General features: G+C 46.7%; 11 protein-coding genes across 13 annotated transcripts; 6 read left to right on the top strand and 5 right to left on the bottom strand.

Annotated features, from left to right (window-relative positions):
- Positions 1-121: 121 nt before the first annotated feature.
- FOXG_11871 (uncharacterized protein) lies at positions 122-544 on the top strand (the record flags this gene model as incomplete). Its single annotated transcript, XM_018391604.1, has 1 exon — positions 122-544. One exon carries the CDS (start codon positions 122-124, stop codon positions 542-544), a length of 423 nt encoding a protein of 140 aa, XP_018250285.1.
- Positions 545-924: 380 nt separating this feature from the next.
- On the bottom strand, positions 925-3712 carry FOXG_11870 (uncharacterized protein). Its single transcript, XM_018391603.1, has 4 exons — positions 3493-3712; positions 1691-3414; positions 1431-1637; positions 925-1362 (listed from the first exon to the last, which is right to left on the bottom strand). The coding sequence occupies exons 1-4, from the start codon at positions 3588-3590 to the stop codon at positions 1121-1123; spliced, it is 2271 nt and encodes a 756-aa protein (XP_018250284.1). The 5' UTR covers positions 3591-3712; the 3' UTR covers positions 925-1120.
- A 421-nt stretch (positions 3713-4133) lies between these two features.
- On the top strand, positions 4134-5752 carry FOXG_11869 (uncharacterized protein; the record flags this gene model as incomplete). The annotated part of the gene is made up of 8 exons (XM_018391602.1): positions 4134-4173; positions 4230-4326; positions 4394-4703; positions 4742-4899; positions 4970-4991; positions 5039-5311; positions 5352-5561; positions 5624-5752. 8 exons carry the CDS (start codon positions 4134-4136, stop codon positions 5750-5752), a joined length of 1239 nt encoding a protein of 412 aa, XP_018250283.1.
- A 1680-nt stretch (positions 5753-7432) lies between these two features.
- On the top strand, positions 7433-8316 carry FOXG_11868 (uncharacterized protein; the record flags this gene model as incomplete). Its single annotated transcript, XM_018391601.1, has 2 exons — positions 7433-7798; positions 7873-8316. The coding sequence occupies 2 exons, from the start codon at positions 7433-7435 to the stop codon at positions 8314-8316; spliced, it is 810 nt and encodes a 269-aa protein (XP_018250282.1).
- A 913-nt stretch (positions 8317-9229) lies between these two features.
- On the bottom strand, positions 9230-10138 carry FOXG_11867 (uncharacterized protein; the record flags this gene model as incomplete). The annotated part of the gene is made up of 1 exon (XM_018391600.1): positions 9230-10138. One exon carries the CDS (start codon positions 10136-10138, stop codon positions 9230-9232), a length of 909 nt encoding a protein of 302 aa, XP_018250281.1.
- An 877-nt stretch (positions 10139-11015) lies between these two features.
- FOXG_11866 (uncharacterized protein) lies at positions 11016-11450 on the bottom strand (the record flags this gene model as incomplete). The annotated part of the gene is made up of 1 exon (XM_018391599.1): positions 11016-11450. One exon carries the CDS (start codon positions 11448-11450, stop codon positions 11016-11018), a length of 435 nt encoding a protein of 144 aa, XP_018250280.1.
- Positions 11451-13593: 2143 nt separating this feature from the next.
- Positions 13594-15732, top strand: FOXG_20621 (uncharacterized protein). The gene has a single exon (XM_018400916.1). The coding sequence runs from the start codon at positions 13622-13624 to the stop codon at positions 15614-15616; it is 1995 nt and encodes a 664-aa protein (XP_018250279.1). The 5' UTR covers positions 13594-13621; the 3' UTR covers positions 15617-15732.
- Positions 15733-15764: 32 nt separating this feature from the next.
- FOXG_11865 (uncharacterized protein) lies at positions 15765-16667 on the bottom strand (the record flags this gene model as incomplete). The annotated part of the gene is made up of 3 exons (XM_018391598.1): positions 15765-15981; positions 16031-16331; positions 16388-16667. 3 exons carry the CDS (start codon positions 16665-16667, stop codon positions 15765-15767), a joined length of 798 nt encoding a protein of 265 aa, XP_018250278.1.
- Positions 16668-17098: 431 nt separating this feature from the next.
- FOXG_11864 (uncharacterized protein) lies at positions 17099-18437 on the top strand. The gene is made up of 2 exons (XM_018391597.1): positions 17099-17492; positions 17542-18437. Exons 1-2 carry the CDS (start codon positions 17238-17240, stop codon positions 18208-18210), a joined length of 924 nt encoding a protein of 307 aa, XP_018250277.1. The 5' UTR covers positions 17099-17237; the 3' UTR covers positions 18211-18437.
- A 400-nt stretch (positions 18438-18837) lies between these two features.
- On the top strand, positions 18838-20916 carry FOXG_20620 (uncharacterized protein). 3 transcript variants are annotated; one of them, XM_018400913.1, is made up of 5 exons: positions 18905-19012; positions 19066-19098; positions 19157-19295; positions 19412-19998; positions 20065-20916. In XM_018400913.1, exons 1-5 carry the CDS (start codon positions 18968-18970, stop codon positions 20890-20892), a joined length of 1632 nt encoding a protein of 543 aa, XP_018250274.1. In that variant the 5' UTR covers positions 18905-18967; the 3' UTR covers positions 20893-20916. The 3 variants fall into 3 exon arrangements, with proteins under 3 accessions (XP_018250275.1, XP_018250274.1, XP_018250276.1); XM_018400914.1 differs by having other exon boundaries at positions 18838-19098; XM_018400915.1 differs by lacking the exons at positions 18905-19012; positions 19066-19098; positions 19157-19295 and having other exon boundaries at positions 19386-19998.
- A 114-nt stretch (positions 20917-21030) lies between these two features.
- Positions 21031-21624, bottom strand: FOXG_11863 (uncharacterized protein; the record flags this gene model as incomplete). The annotated part of the gene is made up of 1 exon (XM_018391596.1): positions 21031-21624. One exon carries the CDS (start codon positions 21622-21624, stop codon positions 21031-21033), a length of 594 nt encoding a protein of 197 aa, XP_018250273.1.
- Between the last annotated feature and the right edge of the window lie 23 nt (positions 21625-21647).

Genomic DNA, 21647 nt, shown 5'->3' with positions numbered 1-21647 from the left:
GGCAGGGCGTTCAGCCAACCCTTGGTCAAATGGCGCGCACAGCACAGGACCTTACGCTCTTCATGAAGACTATCATTCAGGTTGAGCCTTGACGCCACGATTCCACGGCATTCGCCGTACCATGGCACGATGCTCCCAGGAAGGACAAGTTGACTATTGGCGTATGATCACAAGATCCCGATTCTCCCGTCTTCTCGTCTTCTCGCCTATTGCGAGGACCATGGCCTCTGCGGTTGATCAGCTAAGAGCTGCAGGTCATACGATCAAAGTCATCGAGGCTCCGCCGACAATGAAGGCAATGAAGATCGCCATGCGCTGGTTCGCACTCGACCAAGTGAACCTACCGTTCAAGATTTTTCAGGACGGCGGCGAGAGCCCGATAGCGGACCTGGATGCTATGGATCCAGGCAAATTTAGAGACCCGGGCTTTGTCGCGGACTTGCGTGAGAATAGTGAGAATATTAGTATTAGTGCCGATATCTATGTCTATCGAGAGGGATGGGCCAAGATCTGGCTCGAGGCTGGTATCGACTTCTGTTATTGAACGGCGAGTCGTGGTTCGGCTGTTACCCATGGTGAGTTTAGTCCACTGATGTACACGAAGCCTTGAAATTTACTCGATGTATGTTTTACAATTCTCTTTGATCCTCTTAATGCGAGCAGCTACTTACTAGCCACTCCAGTTCCCCAGCAGTGTCGTCCCGTTCGGTAAGGCCGATCAGACTCTTGACTCTAAAGACGGCTGTGAGTTGACTCCGACTTAAATCTCCAGTACTATCTGCGTACTAATAATGTCTCCAGATGATGCGAGTGTCGTTGATGGGGGACCAACGGGTTTCCAACTGGTTGGATGGCGATTCTAGGATGATCATACGCTCATAACTACTGAGGTTATTGCAGATGAATTGAAAGCCTGATTTAAATTGCAGTGAATTGTCAAAAAGCTGGATTGAGCTTTACTAATCTGACTCTGGAAATTACATTAGATTGGATTTGTCATCATATTAATTCTAATCGCTTGTGATAGAGAGGGTTGAGTATCAGGAAGTGTAGTATGAAAAAGCCAAAACTGAAACCAACGCCGAACTCCATGCAATCCCACTTGTACAAGTACATTGCTTCACATGGCGGAAAACGAATTTTCCCAGTCGGTGTTCCTTGCAGTAGCTGCCTCGGCTGACGACCCATCCAAGCCCTCAAAGAGCGCTGGGTCATATATATCTGATGAATAGAGCTGGAACATCTCCATATCTCCCATTCCAAGATGCATCATCGTTTCCAACTGTTTGGGAGCAAAAGAAGACGGCGGCTGATGTGATGATGCGTTCCCGGCCTCATCACTTTGAACCGGGACTGTTGTTTCTGCATGTATTGTTAAGCCTTTCATTATTCTACCATGGGTGGAATCCGGTAGGGATGGCCTCGCGTACCTTGGGCTGTGCATACTTCCAACATGTTGTTGATGTACCTTGAACAGCTAAAGACCAGACTGTTGTCATGATCCAGCATCTGGAAAATGGTTTCTACTTGTCCTAGGAGTACTTTGCAGATCGCCACCGCGGTCTCATCGGCTGCAGCACCCTGACCATGCTGTGCCCAAAGTATTCGGCCAAGAATGACCAATGAGGCTGTGAAGACTGCTCAGAGCCTTAGTTAGTCAATGATTCTCGTAGAATGGTGTGGGACTGACCGTAGTACAGTGTAAAGTAGGCCACTCCGAGGTTGTTGTTCCCCGATGGGTCAGCCGTAATTATGGTATGTACGAGCTCAATGGTGTGTTGTGCTGACCGTATGCATTCGTGAGCCTCTCCCATCGCAAGTTGGATGAGATAGGAGGAGTTGTCAACGGAAGCTGGGTCGCCGCCGCCAAAAAGGTGTCGAATGGTGCTGCAAAGGAATGGTCTGTGAATCAAGATATTGATGTTGTGGTACCTCAGTGTAAGAATGGCCCTGAGGCGATTTACTTGGCTGTTCTCGGAAAGACCTTTTTCTTTGGACTCGCATAGTCGTATGTACGGCGGTAGGCCTGCTGACCATGCGCGGAGTTGCTTTCTGAGCTGGCCTGAAGCTTGCAGAGACACCATATCATCCGGCTCAGGTTCGGCATTGTGGATATTCCCGCTGTATTGCTGCTTGAGAGAGCCGTTCATTATTTGATATAGTCGAAAAGAAATAGCCAGAAAATCGCCAGCAATATCACCATTTGTGCCGGCGCTATCCGGTGTCGGCAAAGCAAGCTCAGACAATGATGCTGGCCGGTCCAACATGTACTCATCGGGAATGATAGCTGGCCGCCCAAAAGCAACACTTAGGACCTTGTCCATGCAGTAAATCACAACCCATGTTCGTCGACGATACTCGGCCTGCAATTCATCAAAGCCTTCACGGGCCTGAGCGCTGTGAAGCCCTAAAGCCATGGCTGAGCGAACGGCAAGCCCAAGAATATTCCAAGCTTGCACTGAGCGTTGAGCACCCTGACAATGAATGACGACCAGGACGAGATACTGGACAATCTCGATGCTGATGACTTGCTTTGATAGTTCGCCGCAGAGATCTGTCGCTCGCTTGAAGAAGACATTAGACTTCTTTTGCCGTTCCCGAGCTGATGGTATTGCATCTCGGTCAGCACTAGCAATTGTAGCAAAGATGACATTGAGGGTGCCTAAGAAGGTCCTGCGGACTCTGGTCCAATTATTTGCTCTGCAGGTTGTGTACGTCTTCCTCATCGATTCTTCATGGATGAAAGGAAAGACTGTGCCGGCGGTTTTAAAGTACACATCAAGCATGCGATCCATCTCTTCTGCTGGCGGAAGAGTCGTCATTGCTTTAGGGCCTGTATCTGGCGATGTCGCAACAGGGTTCGTGAAGGGCTGGGAAGCTTTGGCCAGGCTAGTTTCGTTGAGTTCGTGTTGTCGGTCCACAGTCGCTCCTTGTCGCCGCGCAGGATTGCGAATGCGATTCACGGCCTTGAGAAGAAGACGGGTGAAGTTGACGTTGGAGGAGCCACCAAAAAATGCTGAGGTGTGTTCTTCGACAAATGCCATGGCCATTCCATTCGTGGTCGCATCTTCATCCTGAGGCTCCTCAAGGCCGGTTGCACGCGGAAGGCTACCATCGTTGGTCTCTTCTAAAACTGGTGATGAAGCTGCTGGTGGGGACACATTGAGAGGTGGGCGATACCGAGCAGCAGCAGCAGCAGTATTGCCAGTAGTAGCAGTAGCACAGGCAGAGAGATGGCCTTCAAAGAAAGAATTGAGTCGTTGGACGACCTGCTCGACATTGTAGACACGTGATTCCAGATCAGATATGTACTGCTTACGAACAATCACGTTGGCAGCCGAGTCTCCAGGCTCGTACTGGCAGTCCAGGCCAAGAGAAACACATGATGAGCATGACGGACGTGTACCATCGCATCTAGCCCAGGCACCAGAGTCAGTGAGCCCACCAGTTGACTACAGAGGGAGGAATTGGCCAATGAGAGCTGTCGCATACCTGGATTTGCGTAGACGACAAGCATTGCATGCTAGAGCAATGCGCCGTCGTTTGGTAGCAGGGGTGTCTGAGCCGTTGTCGACTGATGGTGGTGCCATGCGCTCTCTCTACGGGTGATGGGGAGGAGATGGGAAATGGAGAATGGGAACAGCGGCAATTTTCGGTTGGGGGCTGTTGTGGTGAAGAATTAGAATGAAATGTGGGGAGGGAGGCGTCGGCTGTGGCTGAGGATTTACCAACAGATACAGCCCAGGCAGCTTTGTTATCTTATCGATTTTCTTATCTATCGGGTCTACGAATACTGTACATAGTTACTGTACGAGGTAACCAGCTCATTAGCTTGTCTTGTCTCAAAGAAGGGAGTGCATGCCGGCAACTCCGGATCTGCTCGGAGATAGAGATAAGGCCTCTTGACCCAATCACAACCCGCGATAAGAGGCCGGGAAGCCCAGTCCGGAAGGCCATCTTCGCACGCCCCGGAGTCATAGTCAAAGATATAGCCCCTTCGTTCATGGTCTTACAATGGCTAGGTTATTTTATGCTTCACTGATTGATCCCTTTAATTGTTGACATAAGGATCAATCTCGAGTAATCAGCCTCTCGATCTATTGCGCCATCACAGATAGCAGCATCCCAACAGCATGACAATCCAGTCTAACGAATTCAATGTGGCCATTGTCGGTACGTAGGGACCAATCTTCCAGTGCACTTGTCGCCTCTAACCTTATGCATGATAGGCGCCGGTGTTGCTGGCCTTGCGCTTGCAATGGCACTTCACAGAAAGGGAGTGCCTTTTACCATCTACGAAGAAGCAAAGGAGTACTCCGTTGTCGGGTGAGTTGCCCTCAGACATATTCCCTTTAAATGCATCACCAGAGAGCCCTACTGACAGCTGGCGCAGCGCCGGTATCGGATTCGGCCCAAATGGTATGCAAGCCTTGGATATGATTGAACTAGGTTTCCGTACTCTCTACGAAGCCTTGTGTGTCGGAAATAAGCCTGCCGATGCCCAATGGGTCTTCTTCGAGGAATGCCTACTCGAACCTGATCTCGGCGATGACAAGCCTTGGAATGGTGACCGAAAGTCAGCATGGGGCCATAAGGATTACGTTCGCAAGTCTGCCGGTATCCCCTTGCTCCCAAGGAAGATGATTATGGTTGTCGCTATATTCTGTTTGGCTATCAGAAACTCATATGAATACTGGATGAGTGTAAGATGCCACGGCCCTGGACTGATATTGTCGCTGAGAAGCGTGCAATACGCGACGAGAAACTCGCAAAGTCCTATGGTGAAGATGCGCCTTCTGATCCTCGCATCCCTGCTGCTAAAGACATCCAAGACTTGATCAAGCTACTAGACGGTCGACAGGTTACTGCCGAGGCCGTTGTACTTGCTCATATAGCCAAGTAAGAGCTCTATCACAAGACCAACACGGCAAATATCTTTGACTAACTTACCCTATTAGAGCCAAAGAAGCCCATTAGAGAGTACGTCTGCTGTCTTAAAATGGCTTGCTGAAAGACCCTGCTAATGGACTGATGCTAGACAAACTGTCTAACTGAAGTCTACTTCGATGAGGCTCTCCAGCAGGCGAGGGAGCTCGAGGCGTTTCAACAGAAACTTGGGCGGTTGATGGGTCCCCTCCACGGTGTCCCAGTTTCATTAAAGGATCAATTCGGTCTCGAAGGGCTGGATTCGATACTGGGCTACGTTGGCCGTGCTTTTAAAGCCGCCGTCTCGGACTGTGTTTTGGTGAAGGTGCTTAAACAGCTTGGTACTGTAATCATCGCCAAAACCAACTTGCCACCGAGTATTCTGGTACGGAAAAGCATTGAGAGTTTGGCCTCAATGGCATAAGCTAACTTTCAACAGTGGGGAGGAAACAGACAATCCGCTTTGGGGCCTAACCACGCACCCAATGAACCCTGAATACACTCCGGGTGGTTCCTCCGGAGGCGAAGGTTCTCTCCTTGCTCTCAATGGCTCAGCACTGGGCTGGGGAACTGATATTGGCGGTTCCATCCGTGTTCCATCCCACATGAATGGCTTATGGGGCTTTAAACCAAGCGTATGCGATACTAGTTCCCGGCCAACAACTCTTTGTACATAACCTGCTAACTGAAACTTGAGTGGGAGGTTTTCCTACAAAGGCGTGGCGGTCTCACAAGATGGACAGCATCAGATACCTTCTGTCGTCAGCTCTATGACAAGAACACTCAGTACTATCACATTAGCCTCGAAAGCTGTCAGCTAGGTTAAGTGCTGGAGACTGGATCCTCAACTGCCTCCTATGCCATGGAGAGAAGACGTCCAAGAATATCTACAAAAGCCGTTAGTTCTTGGGATTACAGTGGATGACAGAACGGCAAAGGTACATCCGCCAATTAGAAGGGTGTTTAAAGAGCTTTATAAAAAGTTAGGGGACAGCTAGGCATAAACTCGTTCCTTGGGATACATCTCTCAACGCCGACTACATAAAGATTATAGTAAGAGCAACTCCCCCTAGAGGCTATACTTCTATATATGTACTTATATTCTATAGGATAAGCATTACATAGTGAATAGGGGCAAAGATATTCGACGTAATATGGCCGCTAGTAGCAAGCCATATATATCCTATATTTAAAACTTGGTAAATCGCAGTTCTATAATATTAGTCTATAAATACTGGCAATTTAATAAGCAAAAGAAGGCTTTATAAGCTAGATATAATAATATATAAAATGCTATAAAGTTATTATTAAGGCGACCTATTGATATTTTACTTATACCTATTATACTATATACTGCTATTCTGCATTATATATTATAATATCCTGGCTATATAAAACTATTTAATATACTTAATTATATTATATTATTTATCTTAAATAGTAAAGCTTCTAAGGCCTTTAATAGTGCCTATCCTAGGGAATATAAGCCTTAAAATATTACTAATACTTAGAATTAGGCTTATATAATATTAAGAATATAAATAGTTCTAATATTAGTCTGTAGATTATAGGTTAATAAATAAAAGAGGAAAAGGTTCTAGGAGTTATATATTAGGTCTAATAACTATTATAAATATAATCTTTCTAGATAGATACTTAGTATTCTTGCCCTAGTTAGCTTTATAAATATATTCCTTAGGAGGTATATTTAGCCCCTTTATACTTATTATTATTATAAATTTATAATAAGTTCCTTAAGAGAAAATAAAAGCACCTTTGCTAAGAACTTTTCGCTGCTTTGTTAGGTAGACGAGGCATTAAGAAGCTTGAACAGGTGTGTCCGGCACCGTCAGCACTCCTGCGCGTAGACAAGGGAAAGGCCCGGGAGTCGTAGGGTTGGTGGTATTATCTCACTCACCGCGGCTTGCCCCGGTGCTCTCAAGGCCTTCACAAGTCACAACCAGTCGACTTATCATCTCATAGTAGCGCGAAAGAAGTAACCTATTCTGACCTCACTTTCTTGAGATAAGACCTCATGCTTTCCAATACAACGATACCACGAGAAAAGGCAGAAACTGCTTGGAGCGACCTGGTCTTTCTGGCCTGTCCTCCAATCACAAGGAGACAGGCTTATACAAGGCACTATGTATAACTTGGGCAATCCGACCCAGGCCGTTCATTCCCCGGAGAGATACACCCCAATCATTACCAGCCCAAAACAAACTAGTCCTCGATCGGCTGCAGGAATGGCAATTCTGTATTACTGGCATTTTGATATTTCTTTCTTATGTCTAGATAAACAGTTCCTACTCTTATTCTTGACTCCTTTGTACAGGACTATTAGAATGCAAATAAATGGCGAGATGCTGTTGCTAGGACACCGAATTCCCTGCCAGGCCTGGACTTGGCAGTAACATCAATCCAAAATTACCAATTCAGCTTCATAATCACTTGAGCCTAGATTCCTAACCCAACGTCGGAGCCACTCCGATATCGACGCTTCCTAATGGCTGCTGTCGGTGACTTGGGCCCCGAAGAAGCTGGTAGACGTCACCGGCCACCATCTGTCCACTCAGTCATGAGGATACCGCTTCAAACCAAAGACAAGGCAATGACACGGATGCTATGCGAGGTCGGAACGACATTAAAGCCATCGGTTCAGGCGCGGCTGGTGAATCTTTGGAAAAGACGTGCGACGAAGTGGCTCCGTCTGATACCCATCCACTGTCCATTGTCCCGCGCTCCCAGCGGCGTTGGCTTCTTGACCGCTTCGCCCTCATACCCGAAGTCAACAACTCGTATGAGTACCGTAACTCCACGAAATGGGGTATCACGGCCACGGTCTCTTTGGCAACGGTTGTTGCTCCTATGGGTTCATCCATTTCCTACCATATGCACACTCCTCTCTCCTAACCCTAACGCTTGGGCTGGCGATCAACCATGTAGTTCGTGGCCATTCATGGTTTTGTCATTATTGTGGCTATCTTCTTCCTGCTTCCGGAGACGTTGACTCGCAAAAGTGAACCTGCCATAACACAGGAGCTCATGCGCATGTCCACTCGAGACTCTACAAAGGTCAAGAGTAAGGAGTTTACGACGGCGCTCAAGTACTACCTGATCGAGCCTCTGAGTGTTCTCCTCCTCCTGCGCTTCCCGCCTGTCTTTCTTACAGTATTGATCGCCGCTATCGCATTTAGTTCTGTATACGTCCTTAATATCGTCATTGAATCTGGCTTTGCTCAACCCCGTACAAACTTCAAGCAAACGACAATAGGACTGACCTATATGTCTACCGGTATGGGTTATATTGTTTCATCAATGGTCGGCGGTCAATGGATGGATTCCATCATAGCAAGAGAGGCTCGCAAGACTGGGCGATATGATGGGTAAGGGAATCTTATTTACCTACCAGAGGATCGGATGAAGAGAATGCCTGGGTCGCCAGTACCATATATTCGTTTTCACTGCTGTGGTTTGGATGGACAATGTATTATAGGGTCCAGTACATGGCACCTATCAGCTTGCTTTTCGTCTTTGGGTTTTCATCTATGCTTCACTTTGTAAGTCCAGCGACTCTCTCTTCCCTCTGCCGCTCGAGATGCGCCGTCATTGCAATCTGAAAAATCTTCAGACTAACGTCACCCACATAGACCCTAGGCACAACAATGCTCACAGAATTTGTCCGCAAGCGTAGTTCTGGCAGCGTCGCCGTTAACAGCTTTGTCCGAAACATCTTGAGCTGCATCGGGACCATAGTTGCCGCGCCATGGATGAAGGGTGTAGGTATAGGCTATATGATGACGACACTGTGTATAATATGTTTACTTTTGAGGTCAGTGGGTATTTTGCCTATTAGTAAAAAGGCGCAGAAGCGGAGAGAGGCGATGGATGAGGCATTGAAAAAGATGGATTAGTTAGCATGATAATTAAGGAATCTTTTTGTTTACCACATATGTGCTTGTACCGGACGGCCATAGATGTTTCTGTTATGCCACAAAGAGTGGTTTTGGCTGCTGATCGCTTTAGCATAAGGCTTTTCTCGGACCTGGGCTGATGCTTGCAATTTCTATTTGTTGACTTAAACTCGACATGCATAGATGACGAGCAATGAGCTATCATAGGTAGCTGTTATCCAGCATGCGTCTCACTTGCTATCAGTCAGTCTAAACCAGTCAGTCTAAACTTGAAGGCAATTCTTCTTTTCCCTTCGCTCGGGATACTATTACAAGTTGACCTTGAAGTGGCGATGAATGCTCTAGTGTTATTTTGTTAGTCTATCCTAACGAAAGTCGGCAATCTATAACTATGGCAAGTTTACATCCTTGAGATATTTTCTTAGCCCAGTCATCTGAATCCCTCTCGCCACATTCAGCGTCTTCTCCTTGTCCCAAGCAACGCCCCTACCAGCTGCAAAAGTAGCCTTGTATTTCGCCACAGGCTGGCCCTCTGCAAGCTGCTTCTTCAACGTCTCCATATCCCAGAGCTCCCTTTTAAATATGCCCTCTCCGAACCGATCGTCTACCTGATCAGCGATCTCCTTGTATGATAGAGTATCACCAGCAATATGAACGACCTCATTTTTTATTCCTCGTGGGTCGAACACTATATCTGCCGTTACCCTGCCAATATCTCGTGGCACGGTGACGGTAATCTTGGTGTCCCAGCTGCCTAGGCCGCGAGTGACCTTCTGTTCGAGGTCGATAACCCCAAAGTCCGGTAAGAATAAGAAACTCATGAAGAGTCCTGTCGAAACGATGATCCATTCCGTCTTGTCCTGCGCCCTAAGCTTCTTCCGCACATCAATCTGCTCGTCAAATCGGTCCTGATCGCTTCCCGTTCCAATGTCATCGTAGTCCATCCCGAATTGCCACGGGAAGTATTGCTTTACACCTGCTTCAATCACAGCATCTGCTAGTTTGGTTTGGGTCCCGGATGGTCGACCCATGCCATTACAAGAGATGATGGTGTCATAGTTGCGGAAGACAGCAGCGAGCTCCGACGTGGGAGACTCGACGTCACCGGGCTGTGGCGTGATACCGAGCGTTTGCAATCGCTCGATCTGCTTTTTCTTTTCCGCCACTGTTGAATTGATGGATGATGGGCGCAGTAACACAGACAGCGTTGTGTTGCCCCTCAAAGGATGCTTTGCCAATTCCTTTAAGATGGAAGTACCGAGCTCACCAGCTCCCAGTACAAGCACGCTACCGCTCATTATGCTGCAGTTGTTTTTCTGAGAAGATTTTACACCAATATGACTTGGCCGAGAAGCAGAGGTTGTGCAACAATTCATGTATAGCTCTTGATAGAGAAAATGTATTAGAAATACAACATCATACCCTAGATTATACCCACACAATGATCAGGATTTTCGGACTTAAAAGTCTCTAATTCCCGTTGGCTCCTTCGATTGAATTTTTATGTGGAGGGTAGTGCAGTATTTCCGCGCTTTCGGGGAGTAGTCGGCAGAGTTCGGGATGAGAACCGCCAGCCATCAAACCTCTACTTACGGCTCCACGACTCCCTGTATCTTGAGACCATGCTCTTTTTTTTTTTTTTTTTTTTTTTTTTAATTTACAAGTTGACCTTCAAAGAGGATATTCAATTATTATCAATATCCTACGAGTTTCGTGGTCCACAGTGGTAACCTATTGAGAATTAGGAAAATATAAGAAACACAACTAGAACCCTTAGATACTCTACAAAGGCATATTCGAAATGCAACCGAATATTGGAAATGGGCGGTATTGTTCTGGGATTCTTATTACTGTAGCTTGGATCCTGTCCTCGAATAGGAATGTTTTTTGGGTTAGAAGTAAAGCCTTCACCCCTCATAATAGCGATAAAATTTAGCTCATAAGCAAAGAAACAGGTATTACTATACACCAATTCCGTCTTGGACTGAGCACGGGATCATTACATATTATAGTAGTAGTTACTGCTAATGTAACTAATTAGTAGGTGTTAAAATCGACCCTCTTTTTGTCAGGTCAGTAATTATACAGACGCCGCTACCAGCCGATTGAGAGACTATTCCTAAGGTAGCTATGCTATAAGAAACATAATCTCTTTCTGTACATTTAATCCGTCTTCTAAAACCAAAGCTCCAGCACGGCCTTGGCCGTCATTCCAACAAGCACGAGTGAACTGGCGGCAAAAACCGGAAAGCGGATGAGAACATTATTAGTCGATACATGGACCAGACTATGGATGATTCTCAGACCGACGTAGCCCCATGCTAAACGTACTGTAGTCTTATCCTTGATATTCAACAAGTTTAACGCAAGAGAAATAGCGTAGAACTGGGTCGGTTGCTCGAGCAGGTTATTGAAGTTATCTGCCGGCCACTGCACAAAAGCAGGCAACTTTGTTGCCTTCTCCTGCTTAACAATCTCTGGATCGAAGCTGATATTGTACTTTTTGAGGGCTGGAGTTCGGCGTTTGTAGAGTAGGGCTTCCATAGCATAGGTCCAAGCATTGAGGCTGACAAGGGGGCCGAGGAGGGGTTGGTTGGCGATTTGAGGCATGATGACTAGATAATGGTCATTAGATGGCAGTTGACTAGCTGTATGAGTAGGCATAACTACTTTGATTGTAGGTAAAGAGTTATATATAATGGCAGAGAATATGTGATTTAGATTGAGAAGAGGATTTAGGTAGTGCGAGTCTATTGTTATGTTAAATAATAAATTGCTAACTATATCCTTTCTTTTACTACTTAGTAATTAAGCCCGGAGTTAACGGATATATAAAGGTTAATCTCATACTCCCAGTTTCTTCCACTTTTATCAAAGATATATAAAATTTCAAGATAGCAAAATGTAAAAGTACATTTTTACCGCAGAATTGCCAGGATTATAAAGTTGATAGCGCGCGGGCGTAGCACCATACAGGGTAAAAAGAGGGGATAGTAGCCACCCTGACTAATGTACCATGCCAGGCGGGTAATGAATAGCCGGAGATACCGCCAAACATACGACATAGCTGACTTCCCCGGCTTCCCCTATCTCCCCGACGCCAAAGTCTGAGAGATTCACAGTCTCTTCAGCTTTGAATCAGATAGTCGACCAATGTTATTCAAGGTTATATGACTCGTGGCCTGCGCCTTGCTAATCAAGCATAGTATTAGGAGGTTAGTGACGCTGGCCGATTCGACAAACATGAATTAGCTTCTCAAAGCTTGATATCAGCAGACATAAACGCAGTACGACATTTCCCTTGGGCACTAGATGTAATTAAGAATTACAGGAGCAAAACCAAGGACTTAACCCTACTATTTGTTATAATAGTAAATTAGCTCATTTACCTTTTTTTAATATAAGAGTTTTATATAATATTATTATATCTGTCACCGCAGACATCCATCTGACCCCACTAACGAAGCTAGACCTCTTATCCTGGAATGCTTGCCATAACTGTTATAGTAAGTAATTTGTAGCTGTAAATAATAGATTTGCCAAGTATGATATTTTTCTAACTATTAGATTTATCTAGCTAGAAGGATTAAGATATTCAAAGATAGGCAGCTTATAAATTAGCTGCTATTACTTTAGTGTTTTAGGGACTCTTAGAAGTTATATTTTAATACCTAATATATAAATTATTATAAGTCCTATCTATGATATATATTTAGTCAGTGTTAGGGTTAGGGTTGTCCCGACCTATTCGAGGCTTCCACGGCCCAGACCACATCTAAGAGCCTACTAAAAGCAGAAGCTACCTATCTATAAACTATTACCATCTATCATTTTCTTTCCTAGCAATTACTTAAAAAGCATAATCAAAGCTCAAGTGTCGCCCAAGGGGTTATCTTGTTTAATTCATTATGAGCTTATGTATTATATTCGATTCGTGTGATTTAACTCGCGAAATGTCACAACGTATCAACTTCTGCATATGGCATATTGTATCCCTGAGAATCCCCAGCGTTGTGATTCTTGGTCTGCACAGGCACGAATGTCGCAAATGGTGCTTCTTTAATCATTAGGAGATCATTCTGTCGCCATTACAGCCCCATTCCCAACCTCCGACAGAGCCTGCCGATAACCTAGCGAGAATAAAACCATCAATGCGCTGGAAATGAGATTCTTCCGTCTGCAGTTGGGCTGTTGGCAAGAAATATGGAGAGAGCAACCAGAATTAATTTATAATTACACGCGAGCCTTGTTGGACTTACAGACGCGCATCCGTTTGCAAGAAAACAATGTAAAAGAAGAGACAACAGGTAGGGAGGGAAGCAGCGCAGAGCGTAGCAGGGAAACACCGTTACATGCATCGCAAAGCATGAGGAATATTAGGCCGTATTGTGCTCTGCTTTCGCTTTTGTCAAGAACAAAATAGTCAAATTTTGCGGTATCGAAATAAGTTGCTGGTTGCACCGGTGGACCCGGGCATGGATGAAAATGGCAACTTGTGTATATTATCAACCCTTGCCGATAACAAAGCAGCAGGCCTCAAGTACCTGGGCCTCAGGCTTGCAGTCATCCCTGAATTATGATGTACGAGCCTCGGAAGCTGCCAATCCCGACTTTGATTTAGCGCCGGGCACTTATAATTATTTCCGCAGAAGTTATAGACATGCACTAGCCCTGTTATGGATTAGCACTCGGTAAGGCATCGCGTGGACCTGAAGACCCCTCATAAAAAGTCAGCTCTGTTCGTTAATCATCACTGAATAGAATTTGTCCTCCATCAAGCCATGAGCTCTGGTTCGAGGTTGAAAAAGCATAGGGAGCGGCTGGCCTGTACAGCATGCCGACAGAGGAAGCTCAGATGTGATCGTGAAAGCCCCTGTGGCAGCTGTGTTCGCAGGAGAGATATTCAATCCTGCTCCTACGAAGTTTCCCCCGATAACTCGGAGCGCGACCGTGTCCGCCAAGCCCAGGCCCAAGCACGCCTTGAACATCTGGAGCACCTCGTCGAAATGCTTTCGGGACAACGCTCGGCTACCAATGACGGAGTTCAAGATGCCACTCTATGTGCTGTGTCGCCACCAGATCCGGGCATCGTGGAACATGCGACTGCGTCGTCATCTTCGCGTTCTGACCTTTGTTACCAGACTGAGAGCGGCACAACACACTGGTCAGCCATGCTAGATGATATACAAGCGCTCAGGTCTACACTAGATTCTTTCGAGGACAATTCTACAGATGCTGAAGACGTCAGCGCTCCTCAATTAGAAGCCGGGATGGGAATAGGCGTCATGTTTGGTGCCGGTCTCTCGCAAGCTCTGAGTATCGAACAAGTACTCAACACTCATCTTCCCTCGCGAAGGGATACCGACCGCCTGGTCTCTGCATACTTCCGAGTTCGGCTGTACATCACGCCGTTCATACACGCAGTGCAATTTCGGAGGCAGTATGAGGCTTTTTGGAATGACCCTGCTGCAGCATCACCCCTCTGGATCTCGATACTCTTTTCAATGCTGTTCATGGCCGCCAATATTTCACGGACCAGTAGAGAAAACGAGGTACCAGGGCATGGATTCACAATTGCTGCTGCCCAGTGTCTTGCTTTGGGCGAGTATTTCCGTCCCAAGCCCTTCTGCTTTGAAGCACTCCTGCTTTACCTTCAATCACGTTTCGTCACTTGTCTAGAAATCTCTCCAGACATGGGTTCTCTTCTCAGCATGCTTGCCCATATAGCCACGGTTTCAGGCTATCACAGAGAGCGCAGCGTCCCAAGCTTGAGTCCCTTCGCAGCAGAAATGCGACGTAGGGCATGGAGTATGTTCTTACAGCTTGATCTTCTGGTATCATTCCACCTGGGTGTTCCGAGTAGAATCGTCTTATCAGTCTCAAACACACGGGCTCCAAGCAATCTCCTCGACTCCGACTTTGACGAAAATAGCACTCAACTTCCTGCCTCACGGCCCAATACCGAGGTGACTGTTGTGACATTTTGCATCCTGAAGCACGGATTTATGACAATATTCGACAAGATCTTTCAACATGTGCTGACGGATCGCTTACACGAAGCAAAGGATAGTGAAATCGACGCTTTGGACACCGAACTGAAAGGTTTATACAAAGCCCTACCGGAAATATATCAGCCTCGGCCAATCGAAAATTGTATAATCGATCATCCCCAACTTATTGTCGCTCGTCTTTGTATCTCTTTTGTATACTACAAATGTCTCTGTGTTCTTCATCGTCCACATGTGACCAGACATAGAGACAAGAGCGTCCGAGAATGCTATGCCGCGTCATCTGCCTTGGTATCTGATCTCCTGCGTGTTTATGAGGAGTGTAAGCCTGGAGGTCAGCTGGATACCGAGGAGTGGCTTATGAAGAGCATCACTTGGCATGACTTCTTACTCGGTGTAACTACACTATGTCTTGTGGCTTATGCAACAAACCAGGCAACAGATGGATTCCATATCGGCGAGCCGGGAACAAAGCTTCTTTTAGAAAGAGCCAGAACAGTGATCCAAATGGAACAATCGGAAGATGGAGCAAGAGCACGATCTAGAGTTTTATCAATAGTGGAAGCCACTGTTATTCATTTGGAGGCGCAACAAAGTGGCGAGCGCATGCAGGTACTGTCTGATATGAATACGTTACAACCGATAAACACCATGAGACCATCCTTAAATGACAGAGAGGGATCGAGCTGGAAATGGAGTGAGACCCAGCTATTAAACCAAACCAACTGGGACTATCTCGACGAACTGTTTGATACCTCTCATCATTGAATGTTGGCTAGATCAAAAACCAAGGTTTAGGGGACATATTCCACTAAAGCTCCAGAAATGAACTTGTTATTGAATCCTTGACTCAGTCTGTGATTCAAGCTGAGTCTCTAGCAACCCCGGCTCTCGACCTATGAATGGGAATTGAGCTCTACCAAGGCTGAATGCCTTGCTTTGATACGACTTTGCCAACATCTTTATCCCTCGCGCCAATTAAAACATCCTTGACAATCGCAGCCCCAATCGCAGGATCAATCGCGCCTTGTGCTTTGTTCGTCTCTTGGCCAAGACCAAGGCCGGTTGCCAGGTATCCAGGACTAATAGCCCATACTTTAACGCCGTCCTGACCAAGAATCCTGAACCACTCCCTAACTTTGGGTTAGCTTAATCTCTCGCATTGGCTTGACTCTATGGTACCTCATCATCATGTTCATTCCAGTCTTGCTGCTTCGGTATGCGGGCAAATCCAAGTTAGTTAGGGTCTTGGGCCACCCTTTGCTGGGCTGCCTATTGACAGGGAAATCTGGATTTTCAGACGTGGTAAGAGAAGATGTACCGCTAGCGATGAACATAAGGCGGGGATCGCTGGATTCGAGGAGCAACGGGGCGAAAGTCCAAGTCAAGAGATGGGTCCCGGTGACGTTGACATCATAGGTTTTGTTCCACACCTCTCTTGCTGACATCTTGCCAGCGGCCAGTTGTTGGTCTAATTGGGCACCTTTGATGCATTGCCGGTCAGTATTGCGGAAGCATTCTTGAAGAGACTGAACTCACCTGCGTTATTTATGAGAACATCGAGTTTTCCATACTTGGTCTTCACATATTCAAATACAGAGACAATGGATGCATCATCTTCAACGTCAACTTGAATAGCATGAAGATGGCTGGAGGGAAACTGTTCCTTGAGGCTCGTGATGGCCTGCTCAGCCTTTTGGATAGATCTACCCCCGACCAATACCTCGTATTCTGTATCGGAGCTGCAAATGGCCTTGACAATTTGGAACCCGAGACCGGTGTTGGCGCCTGTCACAAGCACAAGCTTTCGTCCGTCCATCTTGCCAAGCTTGTTTGTTAGAGTTGATGTAGAGAATAATGTTAATGGAAGAAGAATGCGAGACAAGTTGAAAGTCCAGTAGTAGTTTGCTTTCCAGCGTTTTTATAGACCTATAGCGGAGATATAAAGCTGAAAATAAATAACAGGTTTGGAGAAAGCAGTGTCTGGTCTTTGTCCGCAACACGGGAATGTTTGTTGTCATTGGTCAGAATCTGTTTTCCCCACAATTCCTCGGCCGTTAATTCCTTTCACGATGGCCGGCGAGGCCGGACGTAAATGCCGTCTCGGCCGATAATCTCCGGTGCGTTTACATCCGGCCGGCGAAACTCAATCCAAATTTGACTACGGCATTCGGGCTCTTATCTTCTGCGACATTTCGGGTATAAGTTCTGCTGCTTTATCCCTCTCTTTAAGACTTTTCGTTTTGCGTCGCTCCAGATACTTCATATAACCTCATTTATAACACGACCGTTTAAATACACGCCGCAGCCAAGACCAAACAGTCTCAAAAGCACCCTCTCTCATCTTGACCACATCCCCACTTTCTTCTTCTTCTTCCGATAAATCACCATGGCTAGAGCAATTCTGGTAGTTGGGGCTACTGGGAACCAGGGTGGTGCAGTGATTGACAATCTTCTACAATCAGAGGCCTCTTTCACTATTCTCGCCGTGACCCGCGATCCTGTGTCCTCAACGGCCCAGAGACTCGCCCAAAAGTCGTCTGAGATCAAGCTAATACAAGGAGATCTTGACGATCCTGTAGCTCTCTTCAAAAACGCTGAGGATATCGTCTCTGGACCAGTATGGGGGGTCTATTTTGTTCAGGTTAGTCACAGTCCCCGGTAGAACTTTCATCATCTGACCAGGTACCCAGAATCCGCTTGCCAGCAACCAGACACCGGAGCAGGAGGTCAAACAAGCAACAGCATTCATCGACGAATGTATCAATCACAAAGTGAGGTTCTTTGTGTACGGCTCTGTCGACCGCGGTGGTGATCGGTCGTTCAACAATCGCACACCAGTTCCGCACTTTGCCAGTAAATATGACATAGAGCATTATCTAGTTGAAAAGGCTCCATTGGCGAATATGGATTGGACTTTTCTTCGACCAACTGGATTCATGGATAACTACAAACCAGGGTTCCAAGCCAAGATGTTTCTCACGTGTTGGAAGATCGCCCTCAAGAACAAGCCACTTCAACTCATCGCTGTTTCTGACATAGGATACTTTGCCGCTCAAGCATTCATGGCTCCGGAACGCTACAAAGGTCAAGCTATTTCCCTTGCTGGCGATGAGCTGACTTTTGATCAAGTCTCCAGGATCTTTGAGGAGAAGACCGGTCAGGGCATACCCCTTACTTTCAGAATTGTTGCTTGGCTTGTGTTGTTTTTCCTCAAGGGCATTGGTGCGATGTTTAAGTGGATGCAGGAAGAGGGCTTTGATGCAAACCTCCAGGAGCTCAGAAGCAGCCATCCGCACTTGGTCAAGTTTGGAACTTACCTCGAGACTCAAAGTGGATATGTGTTACGCAAGCAAGGTTGACTCAGTTACCTCTCAAGGACATAAAAGCCCAATCAATGAAAGAGATATATAAAGAGGGGGACAAGGGATAGTGCTAATGCTTTCTGGTATATCTTTACTATACCTTTATTGCCTGTGTTAGCAGCTCAAGTCTTAACCTCTTGGCTAGTACTCCGCATGTGCGGTTATATAGTTAGTCTGTTTTGCCTCTGTTGTCAAAGTGGCTGGAATCTGGATATTTAAGTAGCTAAATAAAATCACAGCTTATTCTAGGCAGTTGGAACTAAAAGCTCTTTTAAATTCTATCCTGTTATTATACATTAGCTTTATAACTCTAATAGGGCATAAAAGCCACTTTGGGATTGAGTGAAACCTGGAAGGGTATTGTCTTTGGAAATGGTAGCCGCGGACTCGCCAGTCGGGGCCTCCCGAGCGATCGGTGCTCCATCAGGTGCCGCCGATTGATGGACTAAAGTATCTCCGCCCTCTGTTCGGAGTGGGGCCATTCGCACACAGCTCCGTACTCAGTAGGCTATCCGTATGAGGCACAAGTACAAAGAGTGGGTGATCCGGATTAACACTAATCCCAGGAGCCATCGGCCGTTTGCCAGACACCACTAGCCAGGCATGGTCGTTCAAAAGCTACTACAACTGCAGAGGACAATTCATACCGTCATAAACGTCATCATCTTTCACTGAGTTCCATACTAAACATAAACTACCTGCAGCTCAGGCGAATAATTGCATAGAATCTGCAGCCGACTTAAATAAGCCAGATATGCCACCAACGCAGGGTGCACGGCGCCGCCATCGGACGTTTACTGTATGTACGCATGAGACCTCACGAGGTCTAAACAGCTCATCATTGTGATACAGGGCTGCTGGAAATGTCGATCACGTAAAGTCAAGGTGAGAACTAGTCATGAATCCCATCTGTTTAGCGGTCCACCCAGGCTGACCCATTCAGTGTGACGAGACACGTCCGTGGTGTCTCAATTGTCGACGCATCGGCATCCAATGCCCTGGCTACGATTCTAAGATCGTATGGATGGAACAAGACAAATCAAAGCCTTTTCAAACCGATGGGCGGCGTATTTTGCGCAGCGGTATGTAATGTTAATCTCTCTGGGCTATCTTCATGATGTGAGACCCTCATTGTGTTCCTGTCAAGGTCCTATTCGTGGACGTCCCTGGTAGTTGTATTCTTGCTAATACGCAACAGAATTAACATGGGCGGGGTTTGAAACTTTATCTAGCGAACTTTTGGACCTCCTGATATTGTCTTGCGATGGCAACCCTTGTCATACCCAAGCCTACATCCATCGTGAGCGATCATCTTGGATGCCTAAATGTCATAACCCATTCTCAGTGTTTTCATCGAGGCCTGAAATTTTAACACCATTGAGAAGCTCCCTTAATCCAACGCTTTTGCAGGAGTTGAAACCTCCACCGCAAGGCCTTGATTCAATCACGGGTCCGCTCCAGGACGAGCGTTTCTTATTCCATCACTACGTCACCCACGTAGCTTTCATAATGCTCCCTTACGAACATCCTTACAATCCATGGCAATGCTATTGGGCCACTGCCGCTTTACAGCTTGCATTATCAGGCCAGAAAGTCCTCTATAGGGCCATACTAGCCCATTCAGCTTTCAACATCGCCCATTTGCTTGGAAACGATGCCAAGATGGCTAACATTGCGCTAAGGTACTACAATGCGGCACTGTCGCATCTAACACATGATTTGGTGCATAGCAAGACCGACTCCTCGGCTATGCTAGCTTCTATCATGAGCTTGATGTTTGCTGAGGTATGTCCAGGAACGGATTCATACTTTGGGCGTTTTATAGCTTCATTTCCCCTGACCATCTCCCAGGCCTATCGCGGTCATTCCACAGACTGGAAACACCACTTACGCGGAGCAAGGACGCTTCTTTGGTCGTACGGTGAGGCCTACCCCTGGATCTTGTCAGACTTGGCTCGTTCTTCCCTAGAAAGCCTCGGCGTGATAGAGATCATCGCCGGATCCTCTACATGGTTCAATCGCTCTGATTTCGAGGCTAATCGTCAGTCACCTGACGCTGGGAACCCGGATCCTTTGGCGATGTTGTCCACACCTGATTTCATCTTCACTATCGGGGCGCCACGCTGCGTTTTGGAATGCATCTCCAAAATCACGCACTTTAGCCAAGCACCACTTGGTGACATATCTCGGACAACGAGCAATGAGCTTCTCCACGAAGTCCTCTCATGTCTCAATTCAGTCCAAAGTAGCAGCAGTTTCATTCCCAACAATCCTCCAGAGGCCAAGCATCAAGCAAAAGCATTCATATCTGCGACTTATATTTACTGTTACCGAACATTGCTTGATGTACCCCCTCACGCCATTCAACAACATGTCCACGATACCTTGGGTCACGTGTCAGCCTTTCTCGCCAACAGTACTGGGAACTTTTCTGCATGGCCAGCCTTCATCGCCGCAGCCGAGGCATACACACAGGAAGATTTGGCGACAGCGCAAGAGTGGGTTAATTGGGCGACATCGGTAGGCATAGGAAGCCGAACTTCGATAAAAGTTGTCCTTTATGAAATATGGCGAAGACGCGAGTTAATCAGCCAACAAAGTGGTTTGGATCCTGGAAAGGTTATCATGGATTGGAAACAGATCATGCATGAGCTTGAATTTGATAGTCTACTTATATGATGCTCTGTACTAGCAAATTGTGCCCTTTGGAATTTGACTTATTCGGGAGGTGACAACGAGGATAGAAGCACATGGCTCCTATCGGGATTGTCCTTCAGCGCCTGGATATTGATATGTAGTACCCTAAGATCTCGTTCCCTAAAGCAATTTTGCTAAGGAATCCGCCCATTTAGGCTCGATAAAAAGCCCAGTAGCCTCGACGAAGACTGTACCGTCCTCTGCATTCTCAATTACGCCCCGAACCCACGCTTTCCGCCCCTGAACTTCCATAACGTCGGCCCGAATCAGGATGATACTATCTACCTCTATCGGACTCTTGTAGTTCAAGTTAAGATTTGCCGTAACCGAAATCTTGCCGGTCAGTCGGGGAAAGCTCGCTCTTCCCATGCATTCGTCTAGCAACACGGCAGCTATGCCACCGTGAACAAGGCCAGAATGGCCGGATAGTTTATGGCCAAGGTGATAGAATGCTAGGAGACTTCCGGCTGCATCGTCTTTATAAACAAAGGGAGGTGGCGAGATGGCATGGAGACCGGCCAAAGTCGTTGAGGTCAGGTTGTCTTGGATGTATTCTTCTCGTACAGACAATACCGAGCGAGTTACCTCAACGTTGATCTTTCCTTGAAGGTCGAGGGTAGCTGGATGAGAAGCAGCTATGGAGGCGAGACGCTGGGACAGAGCTTGGGTTGTCTGAGAACCACTAGTTGGACTTGGACGTACTTCAGTGGACATTGTTGAAGAGATTTAGGTCTTTT

Source organism: Fusarium oxysporum, chromosome 10, assembly GCF_000149955.1.
Source record: "Fusarium oxysporum f. sp. lycopersici 4287 chromosome 10, whole genome shotgun sequence".
NCBI classification, from domain to species: domain Eukaryota; kingdom Fungi; phylum Ascomycota; class Sordariomycetes; order Hypocreales; family Nectriaceae; genus Fusarium; species Fusarium oxysporum.
Note: the sequence above shows the minus strand (reverse complement) of the source record. Positions and strands in the feature narration are given on the sequence as shown.

Bases quoted from the DNA above. Each gene is read 5' to 3' on its own strand.
- FOXG_11870 (XM_018391603.1), bottom strand. From the start codon at position 3,590: ATGGCACCACCATCAGTCGACAACGGCTCAGACACCCCTGCTACCAAA. The intron at 3,415-3,492 runs GTATGCGACAGC...TGCCTGGGCTAG, and splicing joins TGTCGTCTACGCAAATCCAG to ATGCGATGGTACACGTCCGT. The intron at 1,363-1,430 runs GTACGCGAGGCC...CAATACATGCAG, and splicing joins GGAAGTATGCACAGCCCAAG to AAACAACAGTCCCGGTTCAA.
- FOXG_20621 (XM_018400916.1), top strand. From the start codon at position 13,622: ATGAGCTCTGGTTCGAGGTTGAAAAAGCATAGGGAGCGGCTGGCCTGT.
- FOXG_11864 (XM_018391597.1), top strand. From the start codon at position 17,238: ATGGCTAGAGCAATTCTGGTAGTTGGGGCTACTGGGAACCAGGGTGGT. The intron at 17,493-17,541 runs GTTAGTCACAGT...CCAGGTACCCAG, and splicing joins GGGGGGTCTATTTTGTTCAG to AATCCGCTTGCCAGCAACCA.
- FOXG_20620 (XM_018400913.1), top strand. From the start codon at position 18,968: ATGCCACCAACGCAGGGTGCACGGCGCCGCCATCGGACGTTTACT. The intron at 19,013-19,065 runs GTATGTACGCAT...ATTGTGATACAG, and splicing joins GCCGCCATCGGACGTTTACT to GGCTGCTGGAAATGTCGATC. The intron at 19,999-20,064 runs GTATGTCCAGGA...ACCATCTCCCAG, and splicing joins TGAGCTTGATGTTTGCTGAG to GCCTATCGCGGTCATTCCAC.